Below are 26,921 nucleotides of genomic sequence, written 5' to 3' on the forward strand. Positions count from 1 at the left end.
ATGTAAAGAAGGCAAAGGCAAAAGACCTTAACTTCAATTTTGGTCAAAAATGAGTTATTGCCATTTTTGGAACAATGGACATCAGGTTTATCATGTGGAAAAATATCTTGAGTCAATTTTGTTCTTTTCTGCTAAAAATAGGATGTTGTTTTTGCCATAACTTCCAAAAGCAGAGGGAAAGCAAAGGCAGAAAACCTTAACATCAGTTAGAGTCTTTTGGCTCCGCTGCACTTTAGAACGCTGAAATTCAGTTACGCTTGAGTTAAGACACTCTGCCTTTGTTTTACCAAAGTTAAGATTTTTTGCCGCGCTGAAGTTACGGTGTTATGCCTAAATGTAATTGAAGCACTTTGGCCACAACAACAACGCAAGTGGGTTGGGCACGCCTCACGACACACCTCTGGCGATGAGAAAACATTACGCACAGACCAACCCTAGCAGATATAACTTAGATCGCAGCTTACCTTTGTTTTTTTAAACATGGTCAAAATCCATGGAAAACAACAGCCACTGAGAAGACAAATCCATTGTTTAAATCCATCATGTGCCGGCGGGCTAGTCTAATCTATCAAAGTGCAAAGTTGTCCGGAGGTTGACCACTATGAAATTGTCCCGATTAAACAGTTAAAATGCTGACAGCTAAACGGTGTTTGACTGTAGGGGATTACGACAACGGGACCTACAACAGTCTGCCGCTAAAGCTACTGTATGAGCTAAAAGACACAAACTGCTAGCATTGGTCACTCGATAAAACAACACAGATGTGAATAAAGGTTGCGTTTACTTAAAACTGGTAAAACTCGTGGTGCATTTATTTGTTGTAAAATACCCCTTTTGTCGTTTAACATATCATAGCTTTAAAAAAATATTGAGAATTATTCCATATAAATTATTTTGAATAATTAATGTTGTATGAGTCAAAATAACATTTTTGCACCAGTATTTAATGTTACTAAAAATAAGACAATGAACAGGGGGTACAAATTGTTTTGGTAACACTTTACAATAAGGTTCATTAATGTATTAACTAACATGAGCTAACCATGAGCAATATATTTGTTACTGTATTTGTTAATCTTTGTTAACGTTAGTTAATAATATTAAAGCTGTTCATAGTTAGTTCATGTTAGTTCACAGTGATAAAGTTTTAAAATGATCCAGTACAGTTGTAGCCTTCTCATTATTTTTTAATTTTTAATATTAATTTAATATTAAGCCTTACTAGACAGAACTCACTAAATGTTATTTTAAGGCTATCATTGTTATCATATACATATTTTTATAGAGTGATAAAGTCAAAATTATCAATAAATTAGAAGTTAAGGTATTTTGCCTTTGTACGACCCATTATTGTTTTGCAGATAATTCAAAGGCAGAATACAGTAACTTCCGAATAAGGGTCAAATGTCAAGTTTGAGCTAAAAAAAATTAATGTAGATAAATATATTAATTATGACAACTACTTGGCAGATTTTCAGTGTTCTACCTGTCATACAATTGGCTGGACAACAAAAAAACTTTAAAGTCATTTTTCTCAGTTTCACACTCTGGTGAGTTAAGGTCTTTTGCCTTTGTAGGACATTAAGGGGTCATATAATGCCATTTTTGTACAAGTTAATATGATTCTTTAGTGTCTAAATGAAAAGTTTGTAATACACTTGAAATAAAAATTCTCCTTAGTATTTTAAGAAAACACTCATTTTACCTGGACAAAAACTGCTGTTTTCAGCAAGCTGTTTCAGTGCATGTGCCTTTAATGCTAATGAGCTTTGCTCACCCCGGCCCTCTGTTCTGTGGGCCGGTGTCATGACAAATCCTGTCCCCCTGTGATAGAAAAGTGTCCGCAAGTACCCCAGTGCGATTCTATCGGCTGAAATAAATTTTAATAGGTAATCTGTTCAGAGCCTGATTACAATTCTTACACAACCGCGTTTTGATTGTTGCTGTTTAAATTGTGTTAAAATAGTCTTTAATGTCTTACAAAGCATGTTTCATATATTAGTAGTATATAACTGAAGCTATAAGTGCTTATATAAGTATATAATTCAGAACATGTTTTTGCTCCCAATCAATTAAATATTTTAAATAAATGTTCTGCGTGTGTACTTAGTATGGCAATGAATTCATAGTTTATTAGTTTATTATTTAGTTATTTTTGAACAATGAATTGTCCAGAACCATGAATAACAACTTTTGATCAGGCATTTAAAACCGCTACCAGCGGACACGATTTCACAGGGGGACAGGATTTGTCATGACACCGGTTTGACACAACACACGTGGAGAGTTGCTTTGACAACAGTTATGGTATATATTTTGGAGAAATAATGGCAACGGGAGTCTCTGAGGACACATCATATCAATTTGAACCCGGAACAAATTGACGATATTTGCGTCATGGGAGGAATTTTTCCAGAAATAAAATGCATAAATCTCTCGTCTCAGGGGGATATGAGGGGGGGGGGGGCACAATCATTTGAATATACTCCAGGGTTTCTACTGATACAAAAACATATGCTAATCGCTGAAGTAACCCTTCAATTGACAGATTGATGTTACAGCTAATGGTCATGAAAAATGTTTTTTCTGTAAATGTAGGCTTGACAGCAGGGATGGAAATTAACTTTTTTGTCCACCGGCCACTGTGGCTTGTGGATTTCAAAATCTACCAGCCACTCCATGTTTTGACCAGCCACTTTCTTGTTTTTAACCGACAATGTGTAACTGCACGTGAAAAATTAATACTACAAGCTCTACAATACTTAAGCAGTTTATTTAATCTCAAGTCTCAATGAAATACTAACATTTTCTCTTTCTCTCTTATACACACACAAACCATGAACTGTTTTCATTAAATGAGTCGGGCTCTGTGCTCTGTGCTCTGTGGGCTTTTTTTTTACCTGGATGTGGCATTTGGATGATTCGGGATCTTTTATGGCTTCCAGTTTTAGGTTTTTAGTCCCAACAATGAAACTATTAGTTTTGGCATCTTCTGAAGCGTGTTGACGACACACCGAGCAGAACATTGTCAGTAGGGATGCACAGAAATAAAAATTCTTGGCCGAAACCGAAACACCAAAAGAAATGATGCCAACTATTAGTACCATTGCATTTATGGCTAATGCTGTGACTGTGTAACTTTACTAAAGATCAAGGCATTGCGATTGCATAAATTAATATTAAAGTTTCAAATATTAATCAATTACAAATTATGCAAATATTTATTTAGCACATTGCAACAATCCACAGTATAAAATACAATTCAAACTAAAATGTTTAACTTGACATCACTCATGTGTGCATTTAATAATAGCTAATGTACAGGCCTAATGGCCTGCAGAAAGGGACAGGAATTGAATAAAGTAATCAAATGTAAAATAACTGCATATTTTAACTGGTTAAATTAAAGATTAATCCTTATGATGTTCGTACAGTCTGACAAGGGACATTCGCAAAGGATTTTGAAAAATCGCACAGTGTGCAGGACCCATGAGGAAGCTTGTTTCCACCAGAGTATAAAAAATAAAAAAGGTAATTGCAACTTTTTCATCTCGCTATTCTGAAAAATATTCAGCAATTGGGATTTGCTCGCAAAAAGTCAGACGTTTTCCCTCAGAATTGGAATTATAACTTGCACTTGCGAGAAAAAAAAAGAGGCAGGATTCACAATTTTGACTATAACTCAAAATTGTGAGTTTATATCTTACAATTCTGACTTTATATAACAATCATATAAAAATAAAATACAATTGTGAGATAAAAGATTTATACAATTAACAGTAATTATTTTGAGCCAGTGATAAATGTAAAAAAAAAAAAATATTCCGGACATTTTCTATAATTTTCCATGTGTTTTCCAGGACAAAGGAAGGTTTTTATATCCACAGATTGAATCTTCCCACTCCTGATGTAAATGTTGTTAAAACACTAATGACAGCATCTTAACCGCAGACAACGAGCTACAACCCAATTCTCCTCAAAACGAGCCTCAGGAGAGAGAAGTACGAAGGTGCAAAACCCCGGTGTGCTTTATCTTTCTAATACTTCAACAGCCCATCCTCTATTATTATACTTATTTGTCTCTGTCCGTTTTATATATTTACTCATATTTAAGGCCCTCATCCAGCAAAAACATTCATGGGGAACTCATGGGCTGGAGTGTCTGGGCTGAGTTTTAGCCCCAGTCCAAACCTGGCTGTGTTCCTCACATTTCTGAAGCCACATCAACACCATTTCATCTGAACTTTGGCTCATCTTTCCATCTGTAGGGACAGAGAACATCATTAAACACTAGGCCGATATACACATTAGGAAAAGGATTTGCTTTAAAGGAGTACTTCAGCGCTGGGAAGATGAATCTGTATTTAAACTGGGTACTTAATGTAGTAGAAATGTGAAATTATTTTTTAATTTGGCGCTTTCTAGACTGAGAAAAGACTGAAAACGTATTTTTTGTCTCATGGGGATAAAAGACTACAACTCCCAGAATGCTTCGCTGCCCTAGGAGGCCACTCCCACCGCTACTGGATTACTGGATCACTTTCACTTTTCCACTGCGACCGCATTCATTTTAATAAAATCAGTTCAGTTAGAGAACAGACACTACAATTAAAAACTGAACGTGTGTGTTCAATATGTGATTTAGCCGCTGAGGGAGTGTCACAGCCCAAACGCTGCAGGAGATCACAATGCTAGTCATGGATGAGCTCGTGATGAGAGCTGAGGTAAACGCGTCCGCCGCATAGATTCACAGCGCGTGTTCAGTCGGGTGCGTGTTCAGTTCATGCCTTTGGAAGCTTAACTTTCATAGGAATTAGTTTGAGAAGTTAAAACACCCCCTTTGCTCCGCCGGCCGCACCGTTTCCATGAATGCCTGAGCTGAGCTGTGAGTGAGATCTCCATTAGAGTTTAGATTCTCTGCCCGAACCCGAGCCCGAAGCCGACCCGAACCTGACCCGCGGGCCACGGGCCGAGATTTCCCAGCACTATCCTCGGGTCGGGTTGGGCCCTTGATCAAGCGTTTGTTTTTTTAATCATTAGCCTACTTCACTAGTGTTACGGAATTGTGTAATTCCGTTTATTTATATATTTATGTGTATGCTTTGTTGGTGTTGTTTGTTTGCTTTGTTGTCCTTCTGTGTTACGTAGGACTTCCAGCTGCGGTAAGGTCCACCTCTTCCTGTGGGGATTGGACCGTAGAAATTGATGAGGGTATAAAACCATCCCTTCCGCTTCCAGCAGACGAGCTGTTGCGATTCCGGGCCGGTCGCACTTCTCCTGTCTCCTCTCCAGCCGTCAGACCGCTATTATGGATTCTTTTGATTTTTGTTAATTAAGTCTATGTTTATCTTTCTTTTGCTTGTTTCGGCAATGGATGTTTTGTAGGGTTGACCTGCCCTTTTATTTTTGCAATTTCGTTCGCTCTGTTTTGTTAGTGTAGTTTAGGGTAATTTGTTGGATTTTGATTTATTACCTCGAGGGAAGTTAGTTTGAATTTTTATTTGTTTTCCCTTTTTTGTTTGTTATTTTGGGCCTTGGGTCTTCCTGACGATTATACATCCGTTTCATAAATGTTAGTTTAATTTTCTAATTTATGACAATTGACTTTACTTAATAAATGTTTATTCTTTTCTTCTTGAATTCTGTATTTATTGGATTATAAAATTTTTTTTTTTTTTTGGTCTGACGACTGGGCTGGGGAGTCATATTTTTATTTAATTCATTTATTACGGTTTAACCCTAGACGGATCGTAATACTAGTCTAATTGGGTGGGCAGAAAGCTACGCTATAATCAGAAATTATATATATTTTTAGCAAAGTAAGAACTAACACAACAACTAAGAAACAAATGTGTCGGCTACAAAGTTGTACAAGTCAGGATTAGTGTAAAAATGCGCGTTAAGGGGCGGTGAAATGCTGTTTCATGCATACTGAGCTTTCCACTGTTAAAGACTTGGATTCCCACCCTAAACATAGACAAAGTTTCAAAAACTAATGTTGGACGTTTGATGGAGTATTTCTGTGTTAAAAATACTCCTTCCGGTTTCTCACAAGTTTCGGAGAGTTTTTTTCGAGTATGGGTCGGCTTGACGTTAATAGAGCGGAAGGTCCTTGTATGGGCCGTACGGGCTCTTCTCCCGGTAGGGTGCGCGCGCGCGTGACTAGAGCGAGAGAGGAAATGCACGCTGTAAACAGTCTCTCAGGTGCAGATCCAGTCCTCCGTGAACACTTATGTCGCGCCCCGGGAAGGCAGCGCTGCATTTGAACCGATTTGAACGCAGAAATGACGGGAAGCTTCAAGGCATCGCTTCAGTCGCGTCGCAAAGTGGATTTCCACGGTCACTGCTGTCACAGGACTTCACCAAATCATACCAAAGAAGTGTGTTTTTGACAGAGCGGTCCTGCTTTGGAAGATGCCGGTGAGTAAATCAACTTCAAATGTCTGTGCTATTGGCTATCGTCGCATGAGTAAACATCAGTAAACGATACGATCGCGTGCTTCGTCATTCAAATGCGCTAACGGTTACTCCATTGTTGTTCTGTATAACGTTACACTAGTCTGACGTGCAAAACCGTTCTGCTTGCTACTTCTAAGGTCTAGTCGCATACAATAGTCCATAAACCGAATCATGTCCTCATAAACTGCGAGTAAAGACACAGAAATGTGGAGAGGCCATTAAATACAGTCCATACCACAGAGACGGACGTCCTGATGTTGCCGTTTCTCCTGTTCAATTTATTTCAGCCTCAGATTTGATTGTGGATCATTATCTGTATTAGCTGAGATAGATGGGTTTCTCCACGCTTGAGGAGGTCACCGCTCGTCATTCTTTAGCTCCGCCCACACGATACGCCTCCAGGCGCTCGGTTTTTTCCGGAAAGACTCGGTACAGCCCATATTTCTTTTATAAATATGATAAAACTAAAGACTTTTCGGAGATATGAAGGATGCAATACTACTCTATAGGTACTCAAGATTGACATGAGATTGACTGAAACTGAGTGTTTCACCCCCCCTTTAAACTCACAGCTCGAGCAGTGATGGAGCGCAGCGTCTGAACAGAAACGCTCGGTGTCGAGAGCTGCGCACTTTGCTTAATTAAATATCTTTGAATCGTTTCGTTTAAAAGTGGACATTTCAAGCTTTCTATACTCATATTTCTCATGTCTGAGGCGAGTAGCTGCTGAGTTTGGGTTTATTTATGAGACGCGCTCCAGTGCATGAGGAATGAAAGCAATCACGACTTCACCTCACGATTATAGTCTGCTATTGGCTTTTTATTTATTAAATCCAGGCAATTGGCCTAAGAAACCTTTTTTAAAATTAAGATACAAAAAACAAAACGAAAGAAATGCTTTCAACAAAACGAAACTTGATATTAAACTAAATATAACCACCAAAATCATTTCTGACCCACTCGCATCTTTTCACTCATCATAATCAGATGAAATGTAAAAATAATATTATAATATTTAAACATAAATATGAAGGAAAAAACACATTGTTTAATGGCTACAACAAAGTGAGCTCCAGATAAATGTCTGAGCTGGATTTGAGCAGACATCAGTTTACCGGTGAGCGGATCATGAGCGCGTGCCTGCAGATTATTGAGCGGAGTGAAGTCAGCTTTATTTATAGCCTATAGCGCTTTTACAATGACGATTGTTTCAAATCAGCTTCAAAGTGTTAAACAGGACAATATTGCAATAAAATTTGATTCGGCTGTACAGTCGCTGTGGAGAAAACAGCGACGTTATCAACGATTTAAGTTTATCAATGTTAGTTTTAACATGAGCCACACCGGTCCGCTTCGCTGCACGTTGCTCATTACAGGCTCGTTCTCGTCAGAACGCACACGTATTAAAAAATGGTCAGGTTTAAATCGACTCATAATTACAGTTAATGTGTCGGACCGGGCCGGGCCGGGCTCGGACACAACGTGCACAGGCTCGGGTAGGGTCGGGCTTGATTTTTTGAGCCCAATCTAACCTCTAATCTCCATCCCGATGTGCGAGTTGAAAACATGAGGAAATGGCTCCCTCTGCTGGCTGTAGTCTTTAGCCTCTGGCCAAACATTCCTCAGAGGACGCAAATTGATGATATTTTTCCAGAAATAAAATGCATAAATCTCTCGTCTCAGGGGGATATGAGGGGGGAAAGCACAATCATTTGAATATACTCCAGGGTTTCCACTGATACAAAGCCATATGCTAATCGCTGAAGTAACCCTTTAAATGCTTTAAGCTGCGGTAATTAACTCACCACGGGCCGCTTCAGGATTCTGCAGGATGTTCAACAGTCCATCCATTATGATCGCTTCCCATCTGCTTCCTTCTCTCCGGATCAGCTCCATGAGTTTCTCATCAGCTGAGACTGAAAGAGGAAAACGGCACAGAAAGAGTCCTCAAATATACAACACATGACATGACATTACTTTAAAGGATTAGTTCACTTTAAAATGAACATCTCCTGATCATTTCCTCGCCTCATCTCATCAAGACGTTCATGTGTTTCTTTCTTCAGTGGAAAAGAAATTAAGTTTTTTGAGGGAAACATTCCAGGATTTTTCTCCTCATTTTCTCCTCATTTCTCCTCATTCAGTTGGTTCCCACTGAATGGCCTTCAATGGGAACCAACGGCTGAAGGTCCAAATCAATGAGGAAGAGCTTCAGAGACTCTGATGATCCCAGAGGAATAGAGTCTGATCCAGACTAACCATCAGACATTTACAACACAAATACACATTTATATACTTTTTATTGCACATTTTTTTTGTGCTAATTTTATTGCTAATTAAAAGTAAATTGCTAAATTGCTAAACTGTCTGATGGTTAGTCTGGATCAGACTCTATTCCTCTGGATCATCAGAGTCTCTGAAGCTCTTCCTCATTGATTTGGACCTTCAGCCGTTGGTTCCCATTGAAGTCCATCATGAGGAGAAAAATCCTGGAATGTTTCCCTCAAAAAACTTCATTTCTTTTCCACTGAAGAAAGAAACACATGAACCTCTTGATGAGATGGAAACTATCAGGACATTTTAATTTTGAAGTGAACTAATGCTTTAACAACGTGTATATATTTCTGCAGTGTAATAGTATGCAAATTTCCTGAAGAAAATGTGAGTGGTGCTTGCAGGGGCAAAACTTGCCACTCGGTTTGCTAGTGTGTGTTGACCCGGTTGCTAAGGTGTTCTGGGTGGTTGCTAGGCCATTGCTAGGGTATACTGGGTGGTTGCTAGGCAGTTTCTAGGGTATTATGGGTGTTTGCTAAGGCGTTGCTAGGCGGTTTGCTAAAGTGTGGTTTCTAGGGTATTTTGGGTGGTTGCTAGGTGGTTGCTAAGGTATTCTGGGTGGTTGCTAGGGCAATGATAGTTGGTTAGTAGGGTGTTCTGGGTAGTTGCTAGGCAGTTGGTAAGGTATTATGAGTGGTTGCTAGGCAGTTGCTAGGGTATTCTGGGTGGTTGCTAAGGCATTGCTAGGTGGTTTGCTAAAGTCTGGTTGCTAGGGTATTCTTGGTGGTTGCTAGGCAGTTGCTAAGGTTTTCTAGGTAGTTGCTAGGCGGTTGATAGGGTATTCTGGGTGGTTGCTATGTTATTGCTAGGCAGTTGCTAGGTTATTCTGGATGGTTGCTATGGTGTTGCTAGGCGGTTGCTAGGGTATTATAAGTGGTTGCTAGGGCAATGCTAATCGGTTGCTAGGGTTTTCTGGGTGGTTACACGGCGGTTGCTAAGGTATTCACCTCTGAGAAGCTGAATTTAGTAAAATGAGTCCTAATTTAAAACATGGTTAGATGTTAAAAAGTTAGCGCAAAAATAAAATAAGAGGAAAAAACTATCAAAGGCCAAGTAAAATTGTCTATAGACGGGTACACATTACTTTTTTTTGTCACTCAAGGGAGCACATTCCTGGCGTTAAAGTAACGAGCTCATTGTAAATTGTGCTTAACCCTGTAATGGCTGTATTATGGGTATTGAAATAAGACCAAAAAACATCCAACTTACAACTCGGAGTGTCTACCATGCTACTGTCACTTTTCACTTCTATACCAGCGTCGGACTCTTCATCTTCACATCCAAGGAAATTCTTCCCTAATTCCTTTATCCTCCTTTTGATCGCATTACACCTGTTGTTCAACTCCTGGTTTATTAACTCCTCGACTTGATCAGTGCTCATTTTCTCGTCTAGTTGTGTGTCAGACACTTGTGCGTCCGCAGGACATTGTGTGTCGAGACGGAACAGACAGTTTTCTGCCACCATTTCGTCGATCTTCAGGAGCAGCTCCGCGACTTGAGCTCGATTGGTTTTGTTGGAGTTATCAAAGACGTGATATCTGTTCCTGCATTTCTCAATCAGCCACTGAAGAGCTTCACCTTCACTCTCGATGTGCTGCTCGATCGATACGTCTTTAAACCTGTCGCCCCATGTGAACAGAACTATAGTGTGTCTCCAGACGTCTTCTCCGAGAATGGCCATATACTCTTCAATGATTCTTTTCTGTTCGTTCTTGAATGAAGTGTCCACAGGGATCACCAGGATCATGGCGTGAGGGAATCGCATGTGTTGTGATTGGCCTATGCTCTCCAGGATTGCCTCCTGAGCAAACCGTGGGTTGAATTTAGACGAGAAATACTTCCACCAGCCCGGAGTGTCCAACACAGTTATGTTTTTGCCATTTACCTCACCTGAATATTTTAAACACTTCTCTGTCCCTTCTGTTTCAAATTTTTCATTATTGAAGATAGTGTCTATGGTTGAACTCTTCCCAGAAAGGAGCCAACCAAGCAGTACAATCCTCATTTCTGAGACCGGAGCCACAGCTTCTTGAAGAAAACACGACAAATTAAGAAAAATACTTATTATTTGCATGTGCACTCTACCAGTTAAAACTAGGACACGTAGACTCAATCTTTATTCTGGCTATTTTGCCTCTTCCATTGTAGCGCTTTGAGACTCTTCAGAATGAAAAAGGTTCTATCGGCGCTATTTGGAACCCCTAAAAGGTTCTATCGGCACTATTTGGAACCCTTAAAAGGTTCTATCGGCACTATTTGGAACCCCTAAAAGGTTCTATCGGCACTATTTGGAACCCTTAAAAGGTTATATATAGAGCCATTTTTAAGGGTTCAATCAAAAGAACCTTTTAGGGTTCTTTGTAACCAGGAAAAAGGTTCTATATGGAACTATATGATTCTATATGGAACTATATGATTTGGAACCCTTAAAAGGTTCTATCAGCCCTATTTGGAACCCTTAAAAGGTTCTATCGGCACTATTTGGAACCTTTAAAAGGTTCTATCGGCACTATTTGGAACCCCTAAAAGGTTCTATCGGCACTATTTGAAACCCTTAAAAGGTTCTATCGGCACTATTTGGAACCTTTAAAAGGTTCTATCGGCACTATTTGGAACCCCTAAAAGGTTCTATCGGCACTATTTGAAACCCTTAAAAGGTTCTATCGGCACTATTTGGAACCCTTAAAAGGTTCTATCGGCACTATTTGGAACCCTTAAAAGGTTCTATCGGCACTATTTGGAACTCTTAAAAGGTTCTGTCGCACTATTTGGAACCCTTTAAAGGTTCTATCAGCACTATTTGGAACCCTTAAAAGGTTCTATCGGCACTATTTGAAACCTTTAAAAGGTTCTATCGGCACTATTTGGAACCTTTAAAAGGTTCTATCGGCACTATTTGGAACCTTTAAAAGGTTCTATCGGCACTATTTGGAACCCCAGGAATAAGGTTCTATATGGAACCTTTTAGGTGTTCATTCATTATCATTTGTTTTGTCCTTTCTGGATTAAATATTTCATATTACTGTCAAACATTTCACTGCATTATTCAGTGTATTTAAATGCATTTATGAATGCATGTGAATGATCACAAAATTCAAGATATGGGGGTTGGAAAATGTATATATTTATCTTATTTTACAGTTAATCAATATCACACGAAGAGTGCCATTTCAGTTTTTCTCCTCCAAAAATCAGCGTGATTAAAATGTGATATTAAGGTACTACAACAGTTTAATAAACAATAATTTAATTACAACTGTTGCAGAATAATGTAATATATGAATGAATAATACCCTAAAGAACCTTTGTGACAAAAAGGGTTCTTTCATGTCATTATAGAACCTTTTTAGCATGAACGTTTCTTTGGAGTTGAGTAAAGAACCCCAATTTTTCTAAGAGTGCAATTTGCTTTTATGTCAAAATGTTCATGAGAAACACATTTCCGTGGATAACTTACTTAATTCTTTCAGCAGTTTTCTTTTGTCCAGCAACATTTCCTGTCTGTCTTTTGCTCTTTCTTCATTTTCATTCCTCTTCCTCCTCATCTCTTGTAGCATCTCATCATGCGTCTCAAAATGGTTTCCACTGTTTCTCTCCACAACTCCATCGATCTTGACAAGCAGATCTTGAACTCCAGCACTTTTCTTCTCGTTCTCTAAGATGTGATATGTTTCTCCACATCTCTGTAGGATCTGCTGCAGATGTTCTCCGTGACTCTTAATGCGCTGCTCGGGGCATTTGTCCGTTGATGATGAATCCGCTTGTGTAAAAAGCACTATAGTGTGTCTCCAGATCTTCTCACCAAACAGGCTGAAGTGCTTCTCAATGCTGAACCTGTTTTCTTCAGTGAAAGGCAAACTGAGATTAATGACCAGTAGGAAGACATGAGGCCCTGGTGGACATTTGAAGACACTGCAAACCAGCTCCTGTTTCACCACCTCTGGTGAATCTTGCAAACCAAAACTCTCCCACCAGCACGGGGTGTTAATCAGAGCTATCTTCCTCCCGTTCGCTTCACCGTCTTCCCTCACAGACTTCACAAAGTATTCATCAGATGCGACTTCACCACCTAAAATCCAGTTTATCACTGAGGCTTTGTCAGATTTCTGCCAGCCCAGAACAACGACTCTTACTTCTGTCAATTAGAAACAAAGCAAAGGCACGTTACAAAGCACACTATTAACATCTGTTTCAAACGAATAGTACACACCATATTATACAAACCATCAAACTGTCCAAATGGGGTTTGAAATCTCATTAAATCTGTATTTTTTGCTTATTTCTTGCATAGCTGTGTTTTTTCTAAGTAAAACACCTCACAGGGTGGAGTAAAATGCCCCATAGGTGAAGTAAAATACCCAACATGTGGAGTAAAATGCCCCACGGGTGGAGTAAAATGCCCCACGGGTGGAGTAAAATGCCCCACAGGTGAAGTAAAATGCCCCACAGGTGGAGTAAAATGCCCCACGGGTAAGGTAAAATGCCCCACGGGTGGAGTAAAATGCCCCACAGGTGAAGTAAAATACCCAACACGTGGAGTAAAATGCCCCACAGGTGGAGTAAAATGCCCTACAGGTGAAGTAAAATGCCCCACAGGTGGAGTAAAATGCCCCACAGGTAAAGTAAAATGCCCCACAGGTGGAGTAAAATGCCCCACGGGTGGAGTAAAATGCCCCACGGGTAAAGTAAAATGCCCCACAGGTGGAGTAAAATGCCCCACGGGTGAAGTAAAATGCCCCACGGGTGGAATAAAATGCCCCATAGGTGAAGTAAAATACCCAACATGTGGAGTAAAATGCCCCACAGGTGGAGTAAAATGCCCTACAGGTGAAGTAAAATGCCCCACAGGTGGAGTAAAATGTCCCACAGGTGAAGTAAAATGCCCCACAGGTGGAGTAAAATGCCCCACAGGTAAAGTAAAATGCCCCACAGGTGAAGTAAAAGGCCCCACAGGTAAAGTAAAATGTCCCACAGGTGGAGTAAAATGCCCCACAGGTGGAGTAAAATGCCCCACAGGTGGAGTAAAATGCCCTACAGGTAAAGTAAAATGCCCCACAGGTGGAGTAAAATGCCCTACAGGTAAAGTAAAATGCCCCACAGGTGGAGTAAAATGCCCCACAGGTAAAGTAAAATGTCCCACAGGTGGAGTAAAATGCCCCACAGGTGGAGTAAAATGCCCCACAGGTAAAGTAAAATGTCCCACAGGTGGAGTAAAATGCCCCACACGTGGAGTAAAATGTCCCACAGGTGAAGTAAAATGCCCCACAGGTGGAGTAAAATACCCAACACGTGGAGAAAAATGCCCCATAGGTGAAGTAAAATACCCAACACGTGGAGTAAAATGCCCCACAGGTAAAGTAAAATGCCCCACAGGTGAAGTAAAATGCCCCACAGGTAAAGTAAAATGCCCCACAGGTAAAGTAAAATGCCCCACAGGTAAAGTAAAATGCCCCACACGTGGAGTAAAATGCCCCACACGTGGAGTAAAATGCCCCACAGGTAAAGTAAAATGCCCCACACGTGGAGTAAAATGCCCCACACGTGGAGTAAAATGCCCCACAGGTAAAGTAAAATGCCCCACAGGTAAAGTAAAATGCCCCACAGGTAAAGTAAAATGCCCCACATGTGGAGTAAAATGCCCCACACGTGGAGTAAAATGCCCCACACGTGGAGTAAAATGCCCCACAGGTGAAGTAAAATGCCCCACATGTGGAGTAAAATGCCCCACACGTGGAGTAAAATGCCCCACACGTGGAGTAAAATGCCCCACAGGTAAAGTAAAATGCCCCACAGGTAAAGTAAAATGCCCCACACGTGGAGTAAAATGCCCCACAGGTAAAGTAAAATGCCCCACACGTGGAGTAAAATGCCCCACAGGTGGAGTAAAATGCCCCACACGTGGAGTAAAATGCCCCACACGTGGAGTAAAATGCCCCACACGTGGAGTAAAATGCCCCACAGGTGGAGTAAAATGCCCCACACGTGGAGTAAAATGCCCCACAGGTGGAGTAAAATGCCCCACAGGTGAAGTAAAATGCCCCACACGTGGAGTAAAATGCCCCAGACGTGGAGTAAAATGCCCCACACGTGGAGTAAAATGCCCCACAGGTGGAGTAAAATGCCCCACAGGTAAAGTAAAATGCCCCACAGGTGGAGTAAAATGCCCCACAGGTAAAGTAAAATGCCCCACAGGTGGAGTAAAATGCCCCACAGGTAAAGTAAAATGCCCCACAGGTGGAGTAAAATGCCCCAGACGTGGAGTAAAATGCCCCACAGGTGGAGTAAAATGCCCCACAGGTAAAGTAAAATGCCCCACACGTGGAGTAAAATGCCCCACAGGTGGAGTAAAATGCCCCACACGTGGAGTAAAATGCCCCACACGTGGAGTAAAATGCCCCACAGGTGGAGTAAAATGCCCCACAGGTGGAGTAAAATGCCCCACACGTGGAGTAAAATGCCCCACAGGTGGAGTAAAATGCCCCACAGGTGAAGTAAAATGCCCCACACGTGGAGTAAAATGCCCCACACGTGGAGTAAAATGCCCCACACGTGGAGTAAAATGCCCCACAGGTGGAGTAAAATGCCCCACAGGTAAAGTAAAATGCCCCACAGGTGGAGTAAAATGCCCCACAGGTAAAGTAAAATGCCCCACAGGTGGAGTAAAATGCCCCACAGGTAAAGTAAAATGCCCCACAGGTGGAGTAAAATGCCCCAGACGTGGAGTAAAATGCCCCACAGGTAAAGTAAAATGCCCCACAGGTGGAGTAAAATGCCCCACAGGTAAAGTAAAATGCCCCACAGGTGGAGTAAAATGCCCCAGACGTGGAGTAAAATGCCCCACAGGTGGAGTAAAATGCCCCATAGGTAAAGTAAAATGCCCCACAGGTGGAGTAAAATGCCCCACAGGTAAAGTAAAATGCCCCACACGTGGAGTAAAATGCCCCACATGTGGAGTAAAATACCTCCACTCTGACAAAATAATTTGCTTTATAAGTTTACAGCAAAATCCGAGTAAAAGCATGTTTAGCTTAAAATGAAAAAGACACGCCAAAGTAACAGCAGAAAAATATGAATATTTATTAAGGAACCATTTTGAAAATCAACCTTTTTGAAAAATATTGGCTGGCTAACTAAAGCTAATGTCAGCAAACTATTTAAAAATAAAGTCATAATATTTTTATTAAACCTAGTTAGATTAGATTACATTTGATGAATGTGATGTTCAGAACATGGGGGAAACTACAGTAATTATGATAGTAGGAAGCGTTTTACCACACAGACTAGGTTTGGGGGGGGGGAGGTTATGTCATTCTGAAAATATAATTATATTTTCCTAAAATAACAAGTAATCCCTAACTACAGGCTCTTCTCATGTCATATAAAACTGATGTTCTGCGAAACAACAAGCTTTAAAGCACATTTGTTCTTAATGTTAATGATCTGTTTTCTCAAAATGTCTTCATCAATCTGGTCAACTTAGTCCATTAGCAACACAAACTGATCTGGATTTTATCTGGCGGTTTAGGTAAAAACACTGCGGGGCATTTCCCCCAATCTATCCTTTAGCACTGCAAAGCTAACAGTAGTTTAGTTTAACAGACTAGGCTACGTTACCTTCTTCCATCTTCCATGCACTCCTTCGGTTTGGTTTTCCACAACAAAAACCTGGAAGGAAAGCGAATCAAAACATGGTATGATACAACTTTACAATAAAATAAAATGTAAAAAATATAAAGATGTATACACAACGCACCCTAAGATGAAAAGCACACTTCAGCTTGAAATTCTAGTGCGCAGACATTACACGATTGTGTGTGTGTGTGTGTGTGTGTGTGTGTGGGTGGGTGTGTGTGTCCTAAACGCATGTCTATCCACGTCAGAACCAGAACATCAGGTTTGTCAAGACCAGTGGTTTTCAACTGGAGCTTTCACAAGTTTACACCAAAAGTAAGACGATTAAACATCTAGCCTTGCTGAATAATTGCCCATTGTAACATCTGTGACATGTATCGTTTCTTCTGCATCGACTCTATTTTCCCAGTCGTAGATCCTGAGGCATGTAAAGTTGACAAGCCATTGAAAAAGTATCGACTCAAGAACCACTTATATAAATATTTTCACTAAATCATGTTCCCATTCACTCCGATGACGGATTTTAAAATCAATAACACTAAATTCTATTCATAAGGTAACACTGTTTGCGTTTTTGGGCGTCGACGAATGCCGAAATGTGTTCTTTGTTCACTAATTCACAGCTCAGGCGCTATTGTTCACTCGCACGACTGCAAGGGGGAAAATGACTATTGTATAATTTAAATATATTCTGTAATCACATTTAGTTGAGCACGAAACAAAACGAGAGGAATCTGGGATCAACATTTGTTATTTTTATTTAGTACTGTCCTGAATGAGCTCTTTCACGTAGAAGTTATTCTCCACAAGACCAGATGACTGCATTTATACAAATGATGATCCGTGACTGGGATCAGATTCCCGCCTAATTTATTGAAGTCATGCATAAAAAAAAAAAATGTTCTAGATTGACAGCTCATAATCAAAATGCCCCATAGGTGGAGTAAAATGCCCCACAGGGTGGAGAAAATGCCCCATAGGGTGGAGAAAATGCCCCACAGGGTGGAGTAAAATGCCCCATAGGGTGGAGAAAATGCCCCACAGGGTGGAGTAAAATGCCCCATAGGGTGGAGAAAATGCCCCACAGGGTGGAGTAAAATGCCCCACAGGGTGGAGAAAATGCCCCACAGGGTGGAGAAAATGCCCCATAGGGTGGAGAAAATGCCCCACAGGGTGGAGAAAATGCCCCACAGGGTGGAGAAAATGCCCCATAGGTGGAGTAAAATGCCCCACAGGGTGGAGAAAATGCCCCACAGGGTGGAGTAAAATGCCCCATAGGTGGAGTAAAATGCCCCACAGGGTGGAGAAAATGCCCCAGAGGGTGGAGTAAAATGCCCCACAGGGTGGAGAAAATGCCCCATAGGTGAAGTAAAATGCCCCACAGGGTGGAGAAAATGCCCCACAGGGTGGAGAAAATGCCCCATAGGGTGGAGTAAAATGCCCCACAGGGTGGAGAAAATGCCCCACAGGTGGAGTAAAATTCCCCAGAGGGTGGAGTAAAATGCCCCATAGGGTGGAGAAAATGCCCCACAGGGTGGAGTAAAATGCCCCCAGGGTGGAGAAAATGCCCCATAGGGTGGAGTAAAATGCCCCACAGGGTGGAGAAAATGCCCCACAGGTGGAGTAAAATTCCCCAGAGGGTGGAGTAAAATGCCCCAGAGGGTGGAGTAAAATGCCCCACAGGTGGAGTAAAATGCCCCACAGGGTGGAGTAAAATGCCCCAGAGGGTGGAGTAAAATGCCCCACAGGTGGAGTAAAATGGCCCCAGGGTGGAGAAAACGCCCCACAGGGTGGAGAAAATGCCCCACAGGGTGGAGTAAAATGCCCCATAGGGTGGAGTAAAATGCCCCCAGGGTGGAGAAAATGCCCCACAGGGTGGAGAAAATGCCCCCAGGGTGGAGAAAATGCCCCATAGGGTGGAGTAAAATGCCCCACAGGGTGGAGAAAATGCCCCACAGGTGGAGTAAAATGCCCCAGAGGGTGGAGTAAAATGCCCCCAGGGTGGAGAAAATGCCCCACAGGTGGAGTAAAATGCCCCAGAGGGTGGAGTAAAATGCCCCACAGGTGGAGTAAAATGCCCCACAGGGTGGAGTAAAATGCCCCACAGGTGGAGTAAAATGCCCCACAGGGTGGAGTAAAATGCCCCACAGGTGGAGTAAAATGCCCCACAGGGTGGAGTAAAATGCCCCAGAGGGTGGAGTAAAATGCCCCACAGGTGGAGTAAAATGGCCCACAGGTGGAGTAAAATGCCCCACAGGTGGAGTAAAATGCCCCCAGGGTGGAGTAAAATGCCCCCAGGGTGGAGTAAAATGCCCCCAGGGTGGAGTAAAATGCCCCCAGGGTGGAGAAAACGCCCCATAGGGTGGAGAAAATGCCCCATAGGGTGGAGTAAAATGGGGTGAGGGAAGAGTAACTGATGATTTTCATTTTAGGGTGAGCTGCCCCTTTAAGAGCAGGGGTGAAAACTTTTGAACAGAAAATTTAAAGATCAAAACTGTTTTATTAATCACTGCCCTTCATAAGCTAATAACTACACGTGTCCCGGAAGGCAAAATAAGTGCAATGTTTCATCCGATTCAGAGTTTACACACTCCAGATCTGAATGCATCGTGATGACTTCCTGACCATCACTCTCCTTTTTTCTAAGCTTGTCTGCATTTTGTGCTTCACCTTCTTTAAGGCAACAGTTAAACACAACTCTTGAATATCCTGTGGATCATTCACTGTCATGTTTATATTACAACCCAGAATCTCATTCCTTCTCCACGCTTTCACACGACAGCTTAGGAATCCTGATAAACTGCATTACGACACCAACATACGTGAAAGCTTGCATTCGTCTCTGACACGCTTTGCTGACAAGCCTTTCTAAAAATGTCCAGAATGGTGTAATCTTATTTTTAAATATTCGTTGTTTGTTCTGTGTTTTCATTTTCAATCTTAATTCAGTTTGAGCTTAAAGTAGCCCATTCTCTTACATTATTTTGCTTAAATACAAATACAAGACAGAAATATACACTATAAAAATAGCACAATCGATAGGTGGAGGGCGGAGCTTCAGGCCAAAACACAACATGACATCATCATAACACAACATGACATCATCAACACAACATGACATCATCATAACACAACATGACATCGTCAACATCAGCTGAGCTGCAGCAACAACTTTATAATGACAATATCCTGCCGGACTACTGTCGTCAGTGATAGAAGAGTTTGACATTAACATGATTTATTAATGTCTAGAGACATATCATAGCCATTTATGATTCAGTGAAATACATTTCTGACATACAGTTCCATTAAGCAATTAAAAATAGCCCAATGTACCCAAAATCACAGACGCACGTAAGCTAAATAAACAATTGTAGCTTTAAAGTGGCGTTTTACTCTCTTTGCTATAGTCAGAGCTGGACAGTAACTCAGCTCATTTACTCGAGTCCTGTACTGAAGTTCACTTTTTGAGTATCTGTACTTTACTGGAGTATTATTTTTTCTGTAAACTTCTGACTTTAACTTCACTCCATCTGAAAGACAAATATCGTCCTCTTTACTCCACTACATTTCTATCAAGGTCCTCGAAGTGGAAAGTCGTTTCTGTCGCAGCTTTGAAAGTCAGTGATGATTTTTTTCTTCTTTAAAAGGTGTTTGGGTTTTTGCAGAAAGCCTTTCAGGAATCACTCTTGTAGAGTCTCGTGAAGTTCAATGATTTCACAGCATTTATTAAACACTGATTTATAGTTTAGAGCAAAATGGAAGAAGACGGATGTCCAAATGCTCATTTAGTGGAGTATTCACATAAACAAAGTTGATTCTGTCTTCAGTGAAGGTGAACAGTGTGAGAATATCAGATGTGTATCAGTGTATTGGATCCGTGCATTCAGCCTTAAAGTGACAGCGCTTTATAAAGAGCTTTGTAACTTTTCTACAAGTATTTAAATGAGTTTAAGTTAGTCGTCTGCTAGTGTGTCAGATGGAGCGTCACTGACTGGCTTAAACCATGATGGCATAATGTGCATTTATACAACTATAATACAATAATGCACTGACATAAAGGAAATTTACTTTTATACTTAAGTACTTTTAAAAACAAATACTTCTGCACTTTTACTGCAGTAAAAATCTATTTGTACAACTTTCACTTGTAATGGAGTAATATTGACCAGTAGTACTGTTACTTTTACTCAAGTAATGAGGTTGTGTAGTTTGTCCGCCTCTGGCTATAGTTGTGGATTTGTTAACTTTTGTGTGTCACTCAGACAGAACATCTCTAAAAATGGCTTCAGGGCTGCAGCTGGACGTGAACAGGAGAACTGCGTCGGGCTGAAACTAGCAGAACACACTCGCGTCGCGCCTGCCGGGTGTGTGTGTGTGTGTGTGTGTGAGCCCAATGAGTTGCATGATTGAAATGTCTGGAAATCCCATGACCCACATGAACAGAACTGTGTGCCTCCACTTTCCCTCTTTTTTTTTTTCCATCTGAAAGAGAGGCATCAAGATATGAACATAAAGATAAATTAAAAAAATGTATAAATAAAAAAATATATTTATTAATATATAAAATAAATTAGTAATATATAAAAAAATATATATTTTATATATATATATATATATATATATATATATATATAAAACATTGAAAAATTATTATATATAAAAATAATTAAACTTATAAAAAAATAAATGTATAAATAAAAAATATTATATTAATAAAATAAATTTTTATTTATATATAAAATAAATTAGAAATATATATATATATATATATATATATATATATATATATATATATTTAAAAACATTAAAAGTTATAATATATAAAATATATAAAAAATTATATATATATATATGAAATATTAAGTTATAATATATCAAATAATAACTTATAAAAAATTACATAATGAAAAATATATATATTTTATCAATATATAAAAGAAATAAATTTGTAATATATATTAAAAAATTAATATATATATATATTTTTTTTTGTTTTTTGTTTTTTGTTTTGTTTGTTTTTTAACTTTAAAAATTTTTTTTTACTTATAAAACATTTTTAACCTTAAATCGAAACCTTTTTAACCTTAAATCGTTTGATTATTAAAGCATTCACGCTGTCCTCCAGTGAATCTCATGAACAAACACAGAGTCCACACAGTAATGTACAGTGATTCATTTTAATCAAATTGAAAAATAAATTAAAGAAAAACAATTATAAATGCAAAAGAATGAAACATTCCGGAATCATAATGCTCAAGGCAGATGGCATGAATGAAGACAGTATAAAACTAAGTGTGTGTGTGTGTGTGTGTGTGAGAGAGAGAGTGTGTGTGTGTGAGTGTGTTTCTCTCCAACATGGACACGAAATCACAGAAGCATTCCTGCAGATAAACATGAACCCTTCGTTTCTCCTGCTACAAAAAACCTGGAGTTACACACACATGCCCTACACGTGGCCATCTTAAAAACCTAATGTGTGCAGAAACACATCTGGATGGAATGATCGAAGCCGAGGAAGTTCATCTGTACAGCAGAGAGACGGGGTCATTGGTACAGTTCAGCGTTCTCAACTAGGTCCTGTACGGGAGGACTGATGGAGCCGGACGCTTCTCCGCGAACACAAACAGGACAGCGTGGGAATGAAATGAGGAGGAAATCCCCCAGAATCCTCCTGGATGAACCGCTAGTTCCTCTTCTTCACGTTGTTGTTCGATGAGAGTCTCAGTCGCCGCGTCGGCATCAGGGCGCCCAGCGTCATTTTGGTCCTGGCAACTTCAAAAAGTTTCGAAATGACCTAAAACGAGGGATGAGTGTTAGTACCGCGCGCACACACACTCTCACACACACACTGGTAGTGTTAAAGGGATAGTTCACCCAAAAATGAGCCTGTGATGTTTATCTGCTGACCCCCAGTGTATCCAACATGTAGGTGTGTTTGTTTCTTCACAAATGAAGATATGCTTAGACAACATACACACACAGCCCTGTGGCTCATGACCACACACTGATATCTTAAAGGGACAGTTCACTTTAAAATGAAAATCCTGTCATCCTTTACTCACCCTCAAGTTGTTTCAAACCTGTATGAGTTTCTTTCTTCAGCTGAACACAAGGGAAGATATTTTGAAGAATGTCAGTAACCGAACAGTTAACTGGAGCCATTGACTTCAATAGTAGGAAAAAAAATACTATGGAAGTCAATGGCTCCAGTTAACTGTTTGAACTGTTAAATTTTCATTTTAAAGCGAACTATCCCTTTAAGATATCAGTGTGTGGTCATGAGCCACAGGGCTGTGTGTGTGTGTATGTTGTCTAAGCATGTTTTGTTTTGCTCTCATATAATTGTTACCCATTGACATCATTATATGACCGACACACAGCACCGGTTGAGTTAAAAATCTTCATTTGTGAAGAAACAAACACACCTACATGTCGGATACGCTGGGGGTCAGCAGATAAACATCACAGGCTCTTTTTTGGGTGTACTATCCCTTTAATACCACGCATACACACACACACACACACACACACACACACACATAGTGAGTGTTAATTTCGTCAGGCGAGGCGAAATATGTTCGTCAACGACCTTTTTTTCCATGACTAAAGGCCTTTGCACACAGAGTCCGAAAAACGCATAGGATTATAAAAAATAAAATTCGACCTCATGGTATGTCAATCACGCTTGCACACTGCCTCCGAAACTGTCGTCCGTCAAAAAATGTTTGAAACTTTTTAGAAAATTAGAAAATTCGATTTTCTGCGTTTTTACATCTGTAAAAACACATTTTGAGAGATGTTTTGACAACTCAGAGCCACCATACATATTATTCTAGCAAAATACTACAAATATTATTATATTATTAAATAATTAATAATTATATACATTGTACACTAATGACTGCACTTCTAAAGACTCCTCTGTCAAGCTCCTGAAATGTGCAGATGACACCACTGTCATCGGCCTTATCCAGAACGGTGACGAGTCTGCTTACAGACTGGAGGTTGAACAGCTGGCTGTCTGGTGCAGTTATAACAACCTTGAGCTGAACGCGCTCAAAACGGTGGAGATGATAGTGGACTTCAGGAGGAACAGCCCAGCACTCCCCCCACTCACCATCATGAACAGCACTGTGGACGCAGTGGAGTCATTCAGGTTCCTGGGAACTACCATCTCTCAGGACCTGAAGTGGGACAATCACATTGACTCCAATGTGAAAAAGGCTCAGCAGAGACTGTACTTCCTTCGTCAGCTGAGGAAGTTCAACCTGCCACAGGACCTGCTGATTCAGTTCTACTCAGCTGTCATTGAGTCGGTTATATGCACCTCCATCACTGTCTGGTTTGGTTCAGCTACCAAATCAGACATCAGGAGACTGCAACGTACCATCCGGACTGCAGAGAGGATTATTGGTGCCCACCTGCCAACCCTCCAGGACCTGTACTCTTCCACACACACACACACACACGCGCACACACGCACACACGCACCTGTCAACCTGTTGGCAGGTGCGTGTGCGCGCGCGTGTGTGTGTGTGTGTGTGTGTGTGGAAGAGTACAGTACTCTTCCAGAGTGAGGAAGAGAGCGGGTAAAATCATCACAGACTCCACTCACCCCGGACACCTCCTGTTTGAACTGTTACCGTCAGGACGGCGATCACTGGCCACTAGAACATCTAGGCATAGGAACAGTTTCTTCCCACAGGCCATTTCCGGGCTTTAGCCGATGACGGACAGATGATCAACAGAAACTGACCAATGAGATCATCAGGGCGGGCTTTAGCCGATGACGGACAGATGATCAACAGAAACTGACCAATGAGATCATCAGGGCGGGCTTTAGCCGATGACGGACAGATGATCAACAGTAGCGTAATCATCTCGTCATCAAAGGCGCTTGGGTTATATTTGCTCTAATCCTAAACGGAGAGCTGTTCATATCTGCATCACCTTCACTATTTCTCTCAGAAATGATGATCATGTTGGGTAAGTACTCTGTGTATGATTAAAAAGATAGTGTATTCCAGCCTGATTTCAGCGCACGTGCAAACAGGGTTGCCAAGTTTTTACAACAAAACACGGCAACTACTAGGGGGGTTCTCCGGGGGAAAAATGGCGTTTGGGGGGTAAAATGTGTGTTATTTTGGCAAGGTTGCTGCTAAATTTGGCACTCCAGGGTCTATATATCACATAATAGTCGCTTCAACCAGCAGACATAGAAAAGAACCCGCGGAAAAAACGCGGACTTGGCATCACAGTGCAGTTGAGCTCTGTTGACATTTGACAACTAACGTTATGCGTCCCTTCGTTGCTCTGATTGGTTGTTGGTCAGTCCAATTGATGTCATTCCTAGTTCGGTTGAAACACATTACAGCCCATAATCACAGCCCAATGGCGCATCAGACTCATATTCTGACTAGAGCTGAGGATGACCACGGCAGGCTACAGGCTATCCAGTATCGCTAGCAAAGCATCAAAATGAGCCGCTGACACTAAAGTAAACTTTGGATCGGTCTGGATAATCCCGCTGGATAAGTTTTGCGGGGTTTTTTCCGTAACGCATTCATTAATACGCATCGGACTCAGTGTGCGTGACGAATATTTCAGATCACGAATATGAAAAAACGCATGCGAAAATTTCAGACTCAGTGTCCAAAGGCCTTAAGACGAGACGATGACGAGGCCCACTGGGTGCCTGTACGGCTCTTTAATAAATAAATAAAATAATAATAACAGATTTTATTCATAACACTTTTCATTGCCAAGAATCTCAAAATGCAACAACGGAAAAAGGAAATATACATGTATCTATAACTGCTTACTTATTTTGAGGTTTTGTATTTTAATAAATATTTAGACATTATCAAAGCCTAGACTTCTTTAAATACAACATTTTAAAACAATAACTTACATACTAATATTTTACTTACATACTTACATATAAACATGTAAAATAGTGCTTAAAAAGGCAAACTTATTTTTCCTTATATGTAAAGTAGGCAATATATATGAACCGATACTGATTAAAATCGATACATTTAACAAAAATCATTCATGTTATTTTGTGTATTTATTAAGTGTATTTTGTTTGGTTATTATGAAATTTAACCAATATTTGAGATGTGTGAAACACTATTAGACTAAAATTGTTTTGTAGAAATAATCTATTTTAAAAAAAGACTCAAATGTTTTCACTAAAACTCGACTAACTAAAAAAGATATGTGAATGACTAAATATGACTAAAACTAACAAGGACATTTAGCTCAAGACTAAGACTAAATTAAAAATAGGTGACAAAATGAACACTACACACTGGTGTGATTTATATGAAGAGGTCAGAGGCCACTAGAGGGCAGAGGTCACGGCTCACCTTCCTCGGCGTCCTCTGTGAGAGCGTGAAGTGAGAAGAGAGCGAGATGTTACACACACACACACACACACACACACACACACACACACACGCGCGCGCGTTCACTAACAGCTGCGTGTTCGTTTCAATATTTCTCTTAACTTTAGATTTAAAAAAAATGAAATTTTCAATGCGGATGGTGTTAATGCTCTTCAGTAGAAATTAATAAACAAATGATTACAAATTAATTAAAAGATAATCAAATCTATAATAACATATGCATTTAGTGTAATATATATATATATATATATAAATAATTGAAATATATTTAGTGCTGGACACCTGCCTTAGAAAGTTTACTAGGAATAATAAAAGTAAATCATAAAATAAAAAAACTAATAATAATAATAATTTAAAAAATCATAATACATAGTTAAAATATATTTATTAATAATAATAATAATAATAATAATAATAATATAAAAATCCTAATAATTCATGATCATCATAATTAAAATATATTTAGTGCTTGACACCTGCCTTAGGTTAATAAAATGATAGTCTAATAATAAAAATAAAACATAAATAATAAATAAATAAAATCAATACATGATTAAAATAAAATAGAAAAAATATATAAATGACAAAGAAAAAGTACATTTTTAAAATATATTTAGTGCTTGACAGCCGTCTTAAAAAGTTTGGTAGGGAATTATAAAAGTATGTCATAAACCAAAAATAAATGAAAAAAATGAAAATGAAAGAAAAAACAGCAGAATACATATTTAAAATAAATTAATAAAATGTTTAATATAATTAATAATAACCTAATTAAAATAAAAAAATAACCCAAAGTTTACTGGGGGGGAAAATATATTTTTTTTAAAATTCAAGTAAAAAAATAAATATAAAATAGAATAATAAAATAAAATAAACACATACACATACACAAAAATAAAAAATATAACAACAATAAGCTAAACATGTACAAATTGTCACCTGCCTATAAATTACTAAATTAATATAAAACAAAAGAATAAATTAAATAAATATAATATACAACAAAATAAAATATAAAACGTAAATATACAACATAACAGAAACAATAAAGACTGTGAAAATGAATATGTTCTGCTTTTGACA

At 39.6% G+C, this 26,921-nt stretch overlaps 2 protein-coding genes across 4 annotated transcripts in view; both read right to left on the reverse strand.

The window, feature by feature from the left end:
- Positions 1–3,425: 3,425 nt before the first annotated feature.
- On the reverse strand, positions 3,426–16,609 carry LOC137058374 (GTPase IMAP family member 8-like). 2 transcript variants are annotated; one of them, XM_067431621.1, is made up of 6 exons: positions 16,547–16,609; positions 16,408–16,458; positions 12,251–12,928; positions 10,003–10,818; positions 8,265–8,375; positions 3,426–4,262 (listed from the first exon to the last, which is right to left on the reverse strand). In XM_067431621.1, the coding sequence occupies exons 2-6, from the start codon at positions 16,415–16,417 to the stop codon at positions 4,147–4,149; spliced, it is 1,731 nt and encodes a 576-aa protein (XP_067287722.1). In that variant the 5' UTR covers positions 16,418–16,458; positions 16,547–16,609; the 3' UTR covers positions 3,426–4,146. The 2 variants fall into 2 exon arrangements, with proteins under 2 accessions (XP_067287722.1, XP_067287721.1); XM_067431620.1 differs by having other exon boundaries at positions 10,003–10,821.
- Positions 16,610–21,586: 4,977 nt separating this feature from the next.
- Positions 21,587–26,921, reverse strand: part of LOC137058902 (atlastin-2-like) — a 38,136-nt gene continuing 32,801 nt past the window's right edge. Inside the window, exons 13-14 of one of the 2 annotated variants that reach the window (XM_067432406.1) lie at positions 25,800–25,814; positions 21,587–22,222 (exon numbers count right to left, since the gene is read on the reverse strand). In XM_067432406.1, the coding sequence (XP_067288507.1) occupies positions 22,112–22,222; positions 25,800–25,814 (126 nt within the window). In that variant the 3' untranslated portion in view covers positions 21,587–22,111. The remainder of the gene's footprint in view (positions 22,223–25,799; positions 25,815–26,921) is intronic. The other variant, XM_067432407.1, reaches the window with a different exon arrangement.

The sequence above is a fragment of the Pseudorasbora parva genome, chromosome 22 (assembly GCF_024679245.1).
Source record: "Pseudorasbora parva isolate DD20220531a chromosome 22, ASM2467924v1, whole genome shotgun sequence".
Lineage (NCBI taxonomy): Eukaryota > Metazoa > Chordata > Actinopteri > Cypriniformes > Gobionidae > Pseudorasbora > Pseudorasbora parva.

Coding starts and splice junctions, on each gene's coding strand:
- LOC137058374 (XM_067431620.1), bottom strand. Junction 10,822..12,250: donor AAAACTGCTGAAAGAATTAA/GTAAGTTATCCA, acceptor GTTTTCTTCAAG/AAGCTGTGGCTCCGGTCTCA. Junction 4,263..8,264: donor GAATCCTGAAGCGGCCCGTG/GTGAGTTAATTA, acceptor CTGTCCCTACAG/ATGGAAAGATGAGCCAAAGT.